At 53.0% G+C, this 14,423-nt stretch overlaps 1 protein-coding gene across 3 annotated transcripts in view; it reads right to left on the bottom strand.

Annotated features, from left to right (window-relative positions):
- Positions 1 to 327: 327 nt before the first annotated feature.
- Positions 328 to 14,423, bottom strand: part of FANCM (FA complementation group M) — a 58,403-nt gene continuing 44,307 nt past the window's right edge. For 2 of the 3 annotated variants that reach the window (XM_053979484.1, XM_053979485.1), the window contains exons 14-23: positions 9,390 to 11,268; positions 8,592 to 8,671; positions 8,424 to 8,492; positions 7,423 to 7,533; positions 5,211 to 5,367; positions 4,298 to 4,404; positions 3,199 to 3,741; positions 1,877 to 2,555; positions 1,181 to 1,472; positions 328 to 540 (exon numbers count right to left, since the gene is read on the bottom strand). In XM_053979484.1, coding sequence (XP_053835459.1) covers positions 411 to 540; positions 1,181 to 1,472; positions 1,877 to 2,555; positions 3,199 to 3,741; positions 4,298 to 4,404; positions 5,211 to 5,367; positions 7,423 to 7,533; positions 8,424 to 8,492; positions 8,592 to 8,671; positions 9,390 to 11,268 — 4,047 coding nt within the window. In that variant the 3' untranslated portion in view covers positions 328 to 410. Of the gene's footprint in view, positions 541 to 1,180; positions 1,473 to 1,876; positions 2,556 to 3,198; positions 3,742 to 4,297; positions 4,405 to 5,210; positions 5,368 to 7,422; positions 7,534 to 8,423; positions 8,493 to 8,591; positions 8,672 to 9,389; positions 11,269 to 14,423 lie in introns of those variants that run through there. The other variant, XM_053979486.1, reaches the window with a different exon arrangement.

Below are 14,423 nucleotides of genomic sequence, written 5' to 3'. Positions count from 1 at the left end.
GCGGGGCTGGGGCGGGATCGGGCACCGGCACGGAGGGACGGGGGCCGCGCCGCCCCGGGGCCCCCCAGAACCCGACCCTGTCCTGGGAACACGGAACACCTGGCAATTCCCGCTTTCACCTGGAAACGCGGGGCTCAGTGCTGCAGTGATGGCTCCTCGCCCTCGCTTCCCCAAAGCTCTGCCGCAGTATTCAACCATTCCTGTGGTTTTTACAGGAATTGGGGACGATCACCCCCAGCCCTGCCCCAGAGCTGTGCTCCCCCCTGCCCCGGGGACCCTGGGGACACACGGGGCACCGCCAGCCGGGGCGGCGCAGCTCCCACACCCTGAGGTTTGACAAGTGTTTATTTACATCATTTACATCCAATCCCGACTGGGTAAAGTGCAGTGCAGGGCCCGGAGCGCCGAGCTCAGCTCTTCCCCTTGGCGGGCAGGGGCTGAGGCAGCAGCTGCAGGTCGAACTCGTGGCGCAGGAACCGATGGAGCTCCTCGGCCTGGGGCCGGCTCAGCCGCGCCCCCGCCGCCAGCGCCGGCACCGAGCTGCAAGAGAGGGAAGGAAGGAGCCCTGGAGCCCGGGATGCACTGCCCGGGATGGGGCAGCACTGGGAGCCCGGGATGCCCCTGGAGCCCGGGATGGGGCAGCACCCGGACCCCGGGATGCACTGCCCGGGATGGGGCAGCACCCGGACCCCGGGATGCACTGCCCGGGATGGGGCAGCACCCGGAGCTGCTGAAGTCACCTCTGGTGCCCGAGGGCTGGCAGCAGACCTGAGCAGTGAAAACAGGGAATGCCAGAGGGAAAGAGAGCGTGGGGCAGCAGCGGGGAGGGTGGAAGCAGAGCCAGTGTCAGTGCCCTGGGCTGCTCAGCAGGACAGACAGGAATGTGTGAAAAGCAGAGATGGGACAGGAAAGCTCTTGGGAGAGGGTGGGAAAGGTGCAGGAAGGGATTCCCTGAGCAGCTATCCCGGCAGGAAAGGTGCAGGAAGGGATTCCCTGAGCAGCTATCCCGGCAGGAAAGGTGCAGGAAGGGATTCCCTGAGCTGTGATCCCAGCAGGAAGGGATTCCCTGAGCAGCTATCCCGGCAGGAAAGGTGCAGGAAGGCTCTCCCTGGCTCCAGGGAAGGAGGAGGAGTGGAAGGCGGGGCCCTGGAGCCCCTGCCAGGCCCTGTGCTGGCGTTACCTGTTGGCCACGGCTGTGATGGAGCCGAAGGAGTGGCAGAGGTTGAGGGCAGCTCCGTAGCTGAGGTTGGGAATGCTCAGGTAGAAGTTGAGGACGTCCCGCTGGTGCCCCTCCGGCTCCGTTGGCACCTGGATGGCCGCGTCCTTCCTGTGCTCCAGCAGAGCCAGCTCCTTCAGCAAAGCTGCAGTTTCCTCCTGGCAGGAGCTGAAGAGGATCCTTATTCCAGCCTGGACCAAGGCTGAGAGCACTCCATCGTAGTACTGAGTCCTCTGGAAACACCGGGATGTTTCTCCTGAGGAGTGGAAGTACAGGAAAGCAAGACCCTGTTATTGTCTAGTGGAGTCATTTCATTGCAGAGTTTGGATTTTTGGATTAAAACAAATGTCTGTGCATGGATAAAATTGTGCTTGCTCCTGACATGGAATCCCACAATGGTTTGGGTTGGAAGGGACCCCAAATCCACCCAGTGCCACCCCTGCCATGGCAGGGACACCTCCCACTGTCCCAGATTGCTCCAAGCCCCAGTGTTCAAGCTGACCTTGGGCACTGCCAGGGATCCAGGGACAGCCACAGCTGCTCTGGCAATTCCAGCCCAGCCAGGAATTCCCAATTCCCAATCTCCCATCCATCCCTGCCCTCTGGCACTGGGAGCCATTCCCGGTGCCCCTCAGAGCAGGGCATTCTGGCAGCACCCACCTGGCCTGACCCTGTCTGTCTCCACAACCACACAGATCCTCTCGAAGATGCCCTGCAGGCGCTGCAGCCTCTGGCTGAGTTTATTCCTGTTCCCAGGGCTCTGCAGCTCCGACTGGAGCACCCTGTCCACGGCCAGGCGGTTGCTGACGATGTAGTCGCTGGTGCCCAGGGAGCAGATCTGCACCCGGAGCCCGTGCACGGCCCGCAGGCACGAGAGCACCTCCGGCCCCGAGCAGATCTCCCTGCTGTCCGCCAGGATGCACAGGGAGGGGCTGTGCTCCTCAGGAACACGGGAGATCCCAGCCAGGGAAGGGCTGTGCTCCTCAGGAACACGGGAGATCCCAGCCAGGGAAGGGCTGTGCTCCTCAGGAACACGGGAGATCCCAGCCAGGGAAGGGCTGTGCTCCCTGGGAACACGGGAGATCCCAGCCAGGGAAGGGCTGTGCTCCCTGGGAACACGGGAGATCCCAGCCAGGGAAGGGCTGTGCTCCTCAGGAACACGGGAGATCCCAGCCAGGGAAGGGCTGTGCTCCTCGGGAACACGGGAGATCCCAGCCAGGGAAGGGCTGTGCTCCCTGGGAACACGGGAGATCCCAGCCGTGGCTGAGGAAGGGTTTGGGACAGCAGGACACGCCGAGCCTGAGCTGCTCCCGTGGGTCTTCTTCGAAGAGCTGTACACCTGTGAGTGGTGAAAATCACAGATTATGGGGGTTTTATCTCAAATCAATAAAAGGATGTTTTGCAGTATCAACACTTTCAGATTGTCGCTTTAATCCCTGTATCAGTCTCCCCACTGAGCTGAGCTGATTATCCCAGAGTTTGGATGACAAAAGCAGCAGCTTTCACTAAGAAGTTCAACAAGACCTGGATCTTGTAAAGGACAGAGATCAGGCTGGGAAGTGTGAGAGATCAGGAACCCATCCTCAGGGAGGTGCTGAAAGCCCTGAATTCAGACAGGGAACCAGGATTTTCTAACACAAACACAAGGAATCAGTGGACACTGCTGTTCCATGATCCTCCATGACTGTCAAACCAAGGGAGAATCTAACCCCAGTTTTAATTTGTTCAGTCCTAAAATACTGCAGGTTACCCTGGGAGCACAAAGCTGTTAGCAGCAAGAAAAGGGAGATGGTCCTGGAAGTGTCCAAGGCCAGTTTGGAGCAACCTGGTCTGTGGAAGGTGCAGTGGGAAGGGCTTTGAGGTCCCTTCCAACCCAAACCATTCCATGATTCCCTGACTCCTGCTGCTGACAGCCCTCAGAACAGCCCTGGCACAGGAATTCTCTCCCACAGGGAAGCTCCCTGCTTTCCCTGAGCACTGACCTGACCAGCAGCCTGCAGATCCGTGCTCCTGCAGCCAGAGCCAGCCGGGGGGACGGGCGTGCTCCTGCCCGGCTGCTCTGGGGGGGGATCCAGCATCCCAGACCCTGAAGCCCCCAGGCCCAGCAGCCTCTCCGTGTGCTGCCCCCCAGCCTGAGGAGCTGCAGCTTCCCCAGCCCCGCTCCTGAGCTGTGCAGAGGGGGCTGAGGGCAGGGCCCTGGGGAGCTGCCCCATGTCCTGTCCTGCTTCCAGGGCCTTCTCCCTGCTGGCTCCCGTCTCCTCCTCGCTGGAGTCGCTCAGGACAATAATTCGGGAAGGTTGCTTCTTCTGGCCCGGGGCAGGAGCGTTCCCTGCCAGCCTGGCCTGGTTCAGCCTCTTCCTGCGGCGCGTCAGGTACGGCTTCCTGCTGCTGCTGCCGCCCTCGGGGATGAGCAGGTCAAAATTCACACACACTTCCTCCTCACTGCAGCCACTCTGAGCCTCCTCCTCCTCCTCATCCCCCACGCAGAAACTGTCCTCAGCATAAGCCACGTCTTGCTCGGGAATCTGGGGGAAAACAGGGAGTTTTGGAAAGCTGCAGGGGTTCTGCTGCTCCTCACCAGAAAGGGCCTTGGCTTATCCAGCCCTCCCCACACACAAACACTGGGGCTGAGGGGCTCCAATCCCACCCAGTGCCACCCCTGCCATGGCAGGGACACCTCCCACTGTCCCAGGCTGCTCCAGCCCCAGTGTCCAACCTGGCCTTGGGCACTGCCAGGGATCCAGGGGCAGCCACAGCTGCTCTGGCAATTCCAGCCCAGCCAGGAATTCCCAATTCCCAATCTCCCATCCATCCCTGCCCTCTGGCACTGGGAGCCATTCCCTGTGTCCTGTCCCTCCATGCCTTGTCCCCAGTCCCTCTCCAGCTCTCCTGGAGCCCCTTCAGGCCCTGCCAGGGGCTCTGAGGTTTTCTTGGATCCTTCCCTTCTCCAGGCTGAAGTTTTGTGTTGGAATTTGTAATTTACCAAAAAAAGGCTGTGACTGCTCTTCAAAGCAGGCCAAGACCCTCACTGTGCTCCCACAAGGGGAACTCCCCAAGGAGAGGAGCCCCTGCCCTTCCCACCTGGGAGAAGATGGCCGAGGGGTTGAATTCCCGATGGACCATTTTGTACCGGCTGCCGAGGGCGGGGCTGCGCACGGAGCTCAGGTAAACGCCCCTCATCTCACTGTCTGAAACAAACAAGAGACAAAAGAACTCAGGATTAGAATTTTTAACTCACACCTGTTACGCCGTGTTTTCCATATTCCTTTATGGTTTCCCAAAAACCTGTATTTCCCAAAGCAAAAATCTGCAATTCTCCAGCCACCTCTGGAAATCCCAAAGCCCAAGCCTAAGGCTTTAAGATGAAGGAGGGCAGGGATGGATGGGAGATAGGGAATTGGGAATTCCTGGCTGGGCTGGAATTGCCAGAGCAGCTGTGGCTGCCCCTGGATCCCTGGCAGTGCCCAAGGCCAGGTTGGACACTGGGGCTGGAGCAGCCTGGGACAGTGGGAGGTGTCCCTGCCATGGCAGGGGTGGCACTGGGTGGGATTTAAAGTCCCTTCCAACCCAAACCATCCTGGGATTCCAAGTGTACCCAGCCTGTGTCATGACAGCTGCCATTCAATCCCAGAATGTTCTGAGCTGGAGGGACCCCCAGGATCATCCCAACCCCTGTCCCTGCCCAGACCCCCAACAATCCCACCCTGGGCATCCCTGGCAGCGCTGGCCAAAGGCTCCTGGAGCTCTGGCAGTGCCCATTCCCTGGGGAGCCTGGGCAGTGCCAGCACCCTCTGGGGAAGAACCTTTCCCTGATCTCCAGCCTGAGCCTGCCCTAGCCGTTCCCTCAGGATGCAGGAGGTTTTCCAGGCTGGCCGAGCCCTGGATGCTGTGGCAGGAGCAGCTCCTGAGCCTGGCTGAGGAGGTCACTGCTCCCGGGATGCTCCCAGCCCGGGGATGCCCTGGCTCTGGGATGCTCTGGGAATTCCCCACTCACCGTTGAGGGCCTGCGTGGGCTCCCCTTCATCATTGAGGAACCGGGCCAGGGACGGGCTCAGCTCCTCCGCGCTGCCGTCGCTCTCGTCCGACGAGATCCCCTCAGCGTCCAGCTGGGACAGCTCGGCCTCCTCCTCCAGGAACTGCCTGCCTGCAGCCTGCACACACCTGGGCAATTAGCACCTGCCTCTAATTAGCCAGCACTGCCCTGAGAGCTCTGCCCGAGCCACCCCAGGGCCCCAGGGCTTGGAGCTCCGCAGGGATGGGCCTTGGGAAGGAAGGGGATCCATCGCTGGGGCAGGGAATGGCTCAGGCAGAGTGCCCAGCACACACAGCGGGTCACTTTGCAACTTACAAACCCACTTTTACTCATTTCGTGTGCTTCCAAAAATCCGGTTTGACTCTGGACTCCTCCAAACCCAAGTGCAGCAGGAATTTCAGACACACACCCCACCCTGGTTTGCCCTTTTCTGCTCAGGATTTAGGACTCATCAAACAATGAATCCCTCAGATGGTGCAGCTCAGTCCAGGGAAGATGAGGCACTTCCCTTGTGACTGAAGTGCAGGAGACTTGATCCTAAATTCCATCAAAACCAGGCAACAAAACATTCCCAAGGTCATACACAGAAACAAAACAACTCAGGAAGGTGTTTTGTCTGAGATACTTAATATTAATTTCATTTTTCTCCTGTAATTTCAGCTATAAAGTACTGAAGTAAAACATCAAATTAGCCCCAAAATAATTATGTGTCTCCATGACTCCAAGAGAATGGTTTGTTGGCCTTCAAAACACCTGGAATAAGAAGCACAGAGCTGTAAATCTGAGTTTAGTTCCTGGAACTCTCCGGCATCTTGTGCTGCATCCCTGATTTTCCCACTCTCCTAAACCTTTTAATTCTTTGCTTACAGCACAATCCCAAATGACAGGAGTCATTAACAGTTCCTTTTCCCAGCGAGTTTGGATTATTTGGAAGGCACTGGAGTCGCAGTGTGAGGACAAAGCTCCCTGACAGCAGAGCACCCTTGGGAGCAGGCAGCTCCCAGCTCCTGGTGTGAGTTCCTGCAGTCAGAGCCTGGGCCCCTCGCCTTTGTCACCTCTGTGTTCCCAACGTGCAGCTCTGGGCACCGGGAGCTGCTCCAGCCCCTGCCTGGGGCATTTCCACGGCCGGGATCTCCTGGGGGTCTGGAACTCTGCCCTGTCCATCCCTGGCGTGCTCAGGGAAGGTGAGTGTGAAGGCAGAGTGGAATTTCCTAAGCACACACACTGTTCTTCCTTTTGGGCTCACATTAAAAAAAAAAAAAGAACGTTTAAATCCAACTGAAGATGGGTTTTACTCCACCTCAGTGTTTGTACTCCAGCACATAAAACACTGATTCCATAAGGGAAGCCTTAATAATGAAGATTATTGTTAAAAAATGACAAAATGTCCAACTGTGGTGCCCTGGAGCCCTGATTATGGCAATTTCTGCCCAGTGCAAGCACAGCCATGAATTTTTAAGAGCTTTTTAGCTTCAGTAAGTCTGGTGCTGCCTCCTCTCCTGCCTCCATCCCTGCTGAAGTGTTAAATACTGATCTGAGATTTAACACTTTGGGATTGAGGGACCATTGCTGCCTTCAACGTCCAGGGCTGAGGCCATTAGTGGGGATCACTCATATGAGCAAGCAGCCCAAACCTGATGATAATAATAATAATAACTTTTAAAAAATTGTTATAGTTATTGCTGTTGTCATATTAATATTTTGTTACTATATTTTGTTTAAATATATATTATTATAATAAAACATACAATCCCAAAATACCCTGATCTGGAAGGGATTCACAGGGAATAATATAATATAATATAATATAATATAATATAATATAATATAATATAATATAATATAATATAATATAATATAATATAATATAATATAATATAATATAATATAATATAATATAATATAATATAATATAATATAATATATAAATTTTACTATAGTTTGTATTATTATTATTATTATTATTATTATTATTATTATTATTACTATTTTCTGCTCTCTGGCTATCCCTGGAGTTGCCCTCCAAGCTGTTCCCTGGTTCCACCCAGCCCTGCAGCCCCCTCTGCCCCCCAGGCCCTGCAGGTGAGGCTGCAGCTTTCCCCAGCATTCCCAAATTGCAGCTGCAGCTCCAAAGCTGACCTCGGTGTCCCCGCAGGCACACGGTGCCACCCACCTTGGCTGCCAGGCAGCTCCTGGCACGTTTGGCTGCTCCGGGCTGGGGCCGGGCTCTGGGGCTGCCCCTGCCCCGCTGGAAATCCCCGCTGTCCTCGCTGGATGTGTCTGACTGCAGCAGGGAACACAGCACTGAGCAGGGCTGCAGCACGGGACACCCCCAGCAGCACTGAACCCCAGCCTGGCAGGGAAGGGACCCTAAAGCTGCCCCAGTGCCACGGGCAGGGACACCCCCCGTGGCAGCACATTCTCCTCTCTCTCAGGATTTTTCATAGAGCAGCACAGAGAGAAGAAAGAGAAAACAATTTCTGTTTCTGCTCCTTGTTTTTCCCCATGTGGAATGTGCTTGGAGAATTGTTTCCCTGGGGTGATTGCTGGGTTGGGTTCTGGTGAGGATTGTTTGGGGCTGGTGGCCAATCCAACCCACCTGTGGCTGCACTCTCACAGAGTGAGTTAGATATGAGAGTTAGAAAAGCAGGTTTGTAGTTTTAGTATCTCCTTTAAATAGTATATTAATGTATTATAGCACAGTTATAATAAAGAAATCATTCAGCCTCCTGAACTGGAGTCAGACATCAGCATTTCTTCCCTCTGGCTTCACCTGCATTTACAATACCACCCCACTGACAGGGCAGGAAAATGGGATTTGGAAGAAAAATCAGCTCAAACGTGCCGTGAATTTGCTTTTTTTGGTTCAAAGCTCTGTGGCAGGCAGGTTATTTCACCTTTCCTGGCTGTTGCAATGTTTCACTGCTAAACAGCAACTCCAAAGTCAACAAAGCCCCAGGTCTGGCAGTGCCCAAGGCCAGGCTGGACACTGGGGCTTGGGGACACTGGGACAGTGGGAGGTGTCCCTGCCATGGCAGGGCTGGCACTGGGTGGGATTTGAGGCCCCTCCAACCCAAACCATTGTGGGATCCCGTGATCTGTGGAGACCCTGGGGAGGAACTGAAGGGAAGCAGGAATTTCTCTCCCATTATTTCTCTCCATTTCATTGCTGACCACGTTCAGAGGGCGCCGGCGTTTCCTGGTGACCTGAGCTGGAGACTCCAGGTCGCTCTCATCCATCCCCTGTGGGAACAGAACAAACATCAGTGCACAGAGCTTTTGTGTTTTGCTGTTTAAACTGCCATTTTGTTTCTCTTGTCTATTTTCTTCTCTAAGACTCACATCAGGAGACTTCAAAACATTCTTTTTTGTCCTGTTTTTTCTCTGGAAAACGATCTCTTCCTCGCTGTCACTGCTGGGTCCTGCAGAAAACAGAATAAACAACATTCACCAGAATTGCACACAGTTCCCAACACAATTTTGTTATAGCTGAGCAATCAAACCCTGCCTCTCTCAGAAAAGCACCTCCAAAGGAGATTATTTATTGATCTGCAGGGCAAATATTGTTCTCTTCAGCCTTGTTAATCAAAAGAGATAATCTCCAGCTGGGATGGACAATAAATCCTGCTTCCCTGGAGAGCCCCAGGGGGAAGTGATTACCCCAGGCAGCGGAGGCAGAAAAAGGGAAGAGAAGCAGGACACCAGGAGAAGAAGCCATTAAAAGTTGAGCAAGAGCCAGAGTTGTGGCAGCACTTGGTGACACAAATCCCTGTGACAGCAGGGGCAGAGTGGGGCTGCAAACGTCACTGCCAGAGAGGCCAGGGAGCTGCTGCAGGGCTGGAGCCAGGCTGGGAGAGCTGGGGGTGCTCACCTGGACAGGAGAAGCTCCAGGGAGAGCTCAGAGCCCCTTGCAGGGCCTGGAGGGGCTCCAGGAGAGCTGGAGAGGGACTGGGGACAGGGGATGGAGGGACAGGACACAGGGAATGTCCCCTCATTGACCCAACTTCCAGCATCACAGCATTATTCCTCTTCCTTTCAACCTTCCCACCTCAGGCATAACACCAAAGTGAGGCTCCAAAAGACCCTGGATCCCATTTCCTAACCATGAAGCTCTAACTCCCGTCCCAGCAAATTCCCTACCTGCAGCAGGAGACCCACGGGATCCACGGAGTTTGGAGTCCTCCAGGCTTTCTGTCCTTCCTGAAGGGGAATCCCTGGCTGACCTCCCAAAGTTCTGCCTCCATGGGCTTTCTTTGACTTGATCTACAGGAGGCACCTGTGGAACTTGCTCCCTGGCATTCAAGAAGACTTTCATAGCAATTCTTTTGACAGCTTTCATATTCACACCCTTCCTGCTTGTAGGGGTCAGAAGTGCTGAAGGCAAAGGGTCAGGGGGTTCCCTTCCCCTTCTGCTGCCTCCTGACTCGAGGACAGGCCGTGCAGCAGGAGCACCCTCGGCCCCTTCCCTGCCACTCCTGCCCCTGCTCTGGCATGACAGCGGTGTGGACACGTCCCTTCTCTCGAGCCTTCTGCAGGGCCACCCCGGCGAGGTTTCCAGCCTGGAGCCATCACTCGGGGATATTTCTGCATCCTCAGTGGATGCAGCCCCTGGGGCACTGCCCGGGGCCCCGTTCAGTTTGGGGTTAGCAGCGTTCCTGCTCTCCTCAGAGGTTTCATCCCCGCTGTCCTCGATGGAGAAGCCCAGGTCGAAGGTGACGGAGAACAGGTCCTGGGAGCAGTCGTAGGGATCATCCTTCTCCAGGGCCACTCCTGATGCTGCCACGGGTCCCCTGCAGGGCTGGCTGGGGCTCACGCACGGGAATTCCCTGCAGGGCTCTCCCTCTGTCCCAGGGATGGTCCCAGCTGGACCTGCCCCGGCTGGAGGCTCAGTGCTCATGGGGCTGCCCTCGCCCGTGTCCTCACCAGCCTCGTCCTCAAACAAATGGAGACTCTGCTCCTCACCAGGAACGCCAAGGGCAGCCTCTGCTGTGTCCTTGGGAAGGAAAGGCTCCTTTGAAGGGCCATTTGTCACGAGGTTGTCCCTGCTGGGAGCGTTGTCTGGGATTTCAGGGAATTCCTCACTGTCAAACAAGCCATCAAAGCTGTCATTCCAGAGCTGCTCCTCTTCAACAGCAACAGCCTTGGCAGATGACACAGTTTTGGACAAACAGGGACTTCTTGAGGCACAGAATTCCCTGGGAACTGTCGCTTTGGGATTCTCCAGGAGCAGCAGTGAAGGATCAGTTTTTGGGGACGCAGGGGAGACGCTGTCCTGCAGTGCCTCTGAGTGACCATCGGGGAGAACTTTTGGGGAAGGAGATCCTGTTCCTTCATCTCTCAGCCTGCTCTCCAAACCCTCCAGTTCATCCTCAGAGGGAGGGGACTGTGACAGAAGCCTTTGCACCTGGGAAAATGCTTGCTCCAGCTCTGGGGGCTCCAGGGGCGGCCCCAGGAGCGTGAAGGGATCCCTGCAGGATTCGGGGAGGTAAAAAAGGTCCGAGGCCACGGGGGAGGTCTCGTAGCCCGAGTCCCTGTGGATCCTCCCCAGGGCCCCGCAGGCTTTACCTGCAGGGCTGCTTCCCTGTGCTGCTGGACTGGCAGGGGTTTCAGGGCTGTCACTGCTGTCACACAGGTCAATAAATGCATTTAAGTCAAATGTCACCTCCAGCCCCTCGTCCTTGTCACTGCCCGGGTGAGAGTGTGTAGCCACAGCAAGCCTTGCTCCCGAGGGAGGGGCAGCAGGATCCTGAGGCAACACAGGCTCTTCCTCACTGAGCCCAGGAGCTCTTCTGGGAGCCTTGGGTTTGGTTATTTTGAAGGTGGTAAAGAGCTCACTCCCGTTATCATCCACATCAGGCGGGAATGGCTTTGCTTTGGATTTTGCCAGGTCTTTCCTGGAGCAGCGACCTCTCTGATCCCGGGGTGGGTTGGCCATGGAGGGATTCCTTTTGTTCCCTGCAATATTCACATCTTCCATCCGTAGGTGAGGCTGGAGCTCCTGTCCATAGCTGCAGTCTCCCTGGGGACACAGGGCAGAGGTTACCAGAGACACAGCCAGGGCTGCTCACAGCCAGGCTCCAAACAGGGACAAAGGGTTTGTTCTCCTGCAGAACTTCCCACAGACTCTGAACCAATCTTGCACGGATGTCTATAAATCTGCTGTTCAAAAGGCAACCAGCTCTGCTAAACATGCACTTGGGAAAAGCACCTGGACATGGAGGATCTGAACAGAACAATCATTTTTTGGCAGTTCAGGCAGATGAATCCCTGGATTCCTTAATCCCTGAAATTACACGAGGTACCTTTAGAGAGGGTGAGAAAAATGACTTTATAACTAGAGATTGGCTTGTCTGAAGATATTTCTGGAAGCAGGATCCAAAGCCACCTTCCAGGAATTTGAAGACTGATCCCTGACAGGGCTGGGGATCCTCTCTGGTTGCAGGAGACAAAGCAAACTGTGCACTATTAACAGATTTTGTCATTAATCATCATCATTTCAACACCAATTTCACACAGATGCTGATGCTTAAACCATTCATTTGTAAAGATATCCAAAGAAAGTCCAAGTCTGGATTTTTTAAGTAAAGCTGCCTTAGGAGAAGGCTTAATAAAAACAGCGAGGAAAAGAACTGTCACAAGAGGGTTTTAGGATGATTTTGATCTGGCAGGTTGTAAATAATTCCTGTTCCTCACACCTGGGCAAACCACAGACTCAAGACATGGAACTCTGTCTGAAATCCAAGAGGAACAACAAACCTGGCTGAGTGCCCAGGTGTCACCTGAGCAGAGGAGCACCGGGTGACACTGAGGGGGCTGATAAGGGTTTATCTGTTTTGCCTGTTTGGGTTGATCTCAGGAACAACTGCCCCCTGCACAACGGCTCAATTCAAGCATTCCAGCGTTACACAAACAAGACAGAAATTAAATGGATTAAGGATTAATTAGCTGCCAAACCACTGAACACGAGTGAAATGGGAGGAGGTGCTGCCCCTGCCCGCCCCACACAGTGAGGGTGAGAGTGCAGCACTGATCAGGCTTGGCCTAATATTGTCCTGCAACCCAAAATCAACCAAAGTACAGCCCCAAAACCTACAAACCCAAAATGAATCAAAGTACAACCCCAAAATCTACAAAACTCAAACTCATCAAACAACCCCAAAACCTACAAACAAATCAAACTACAACCCCCAAACCCAAAACTAACCAAGCTTTAAACCCCAAACCCCACAAACTCAAAACCAAATTACAATCCTCAAAGCTCACAAAGCCCAAACCCATCAAACTACAAACCTCAAACCTACAAACCACAAACCCATTTAAACTACAGCCTCCAAAACCTACAAACCCAAACCCAATCAAAATACAACCCCCAAAACCTACACACCCAGAGCCAAACTCCAACACCCAAAACCTACAAACCCAAAATAAAACCACAACCTCTAAACCCTCCAAACCCAAGCCCAATCAAACTAAAACTCTCAAAATCTACAGACCCAAACCCAATGAAAATACGACCTCCAAAACCTCCAAACCCGAAACTCAAAATACAACCCCAAAACCCATCTAAAACACAACCCCCAAAACCTACAAACCCAAACCCACTCAAATACAACCCCCAAAACCTACAAACCCAAACCCACTCAAATACAACCCCCAAAACCTACAAACCCAAACCCACTCAAATACAACCCCTAAAACCTACAAACCCCAAAACCCATCTAAAACACAACCACCAAAACCTACAAACCAAACCCACTCAAATACAACCCCTAAAACCTACAAACCCCAAACTAATGAAGTTTCCCAGAGCAGCTGTGGCTGCCCCTGGATCCCTGGCAGTGCCCAAGGCCAGGTTGGACACTGGGGCTTGGGACACCCTGGGACAGTGGGAGTGTCCCTGCCGTGGCAGGGGTGGATGGGATGGGATTGAAGGTCCCTTCCCACCCCAACCTTTTTGGGATTGTGGGATCCCAGCAGAGGCAGCAGGATCAGCGAGGAGTTTTCCCAGGAATGTCCCCACAGCCCCTGGGTGCTGTGAGTGGAGCTCAGCCTGGCAGTGCTGCTGGGGCCAGGGACAGCCCAGAGCCACGTTTAGCATCCAGGGCACAGAGGGGTGACCTGCTTTGGGCTCAGTGCTTGTGTAACTGCTCCACTTCCCAGAGGCTTTCTCCTGAACAAAACCCCGTGCTGAGAGAGTGAAAGGGCACGTTTGGGATTAGCTCTGAACGTGCACGAGGGTGGAACCTTAAATTACCTGCTCAGCTGCCCTCTAGCCCAGGGCTCCAGGGTGTACCAGCTCCTCTGAAAATAGGTCAGGAGCAGGAAAACAGCTCTGAGCTCACTGTACTCAATCAATGACCCTGCCTGGAGTCACTGGTTCACTTCAAAAACCAAAATGTGTTTTAGCATAGACAATAGGAACAGAAAGGTAAAGTTTTAATATTAAATATAAAATTATATTAATGTATCACTATAATAATATTATTATATTATATTATATTATATTATATTATATTATATTATATTATATTATATTATATTATATTATATTATATTATATTATATCTAACTATAATATTATTATAATAACTATAACTATATAGGTATAATATAGCTATATATCTATAACTATATAGTTATTATAATAACTATGATAGTATTTTACACTTATTATATTATATATGATATAATGTATCTAATTATTTTATTGAATTTTAATATTATAAATGATAATATTATATAATTATATTGATATTCAATATTAACATGTTCATTTTTGATATGTAAATGGATGTGTAAGTATACCTACTCTGGTTCCCAGTATTTAAATTTAAGGCACCAAGTGCCAAAGTTGCAGTTACCCCCTCTCTCCTCCTGAGCTGCTTTGGATGCACATGTTCTAACAAGATTCACCACCCTGATGAAACCCTGGGGATGCTGCTCTTTGAAAATTCAGGGTAAATCCGTAGACAGCCACAATGTGGATTTTTAACAATTAACACTCCTTTAAGCGGAAGCCTGAGCGACACCATGCAGAATTCCCTGCTTTGCTGTGCTCTGGCCAAGCAGATGCTGCTCCTCCCTCAACCCCCCCAGCCCTCCCCATCCCTCTCCTCCAGGGCCTCTTTAAGCTCCTTTCCAACCCAAACCTTGCTGTGATTCCAGGAGTTTTTT

This window comes from Vidua macroura, chromosome 6, assembly GCF_024509145.1.
Source record: "Vidua macroura isolate BioBank_ID:100142 chromosome 6, ASM2450914v1, whole genome shotgun sequence".
Lineage (NCBI taxonomy): Eukaryota > Metazoa > Chordata > Aves > Passeriformes > Viduidae > Vidua > Vidua macroura.
This window is presented reverse-complemented; position numbering and strand designations above follow the sequence as displayed.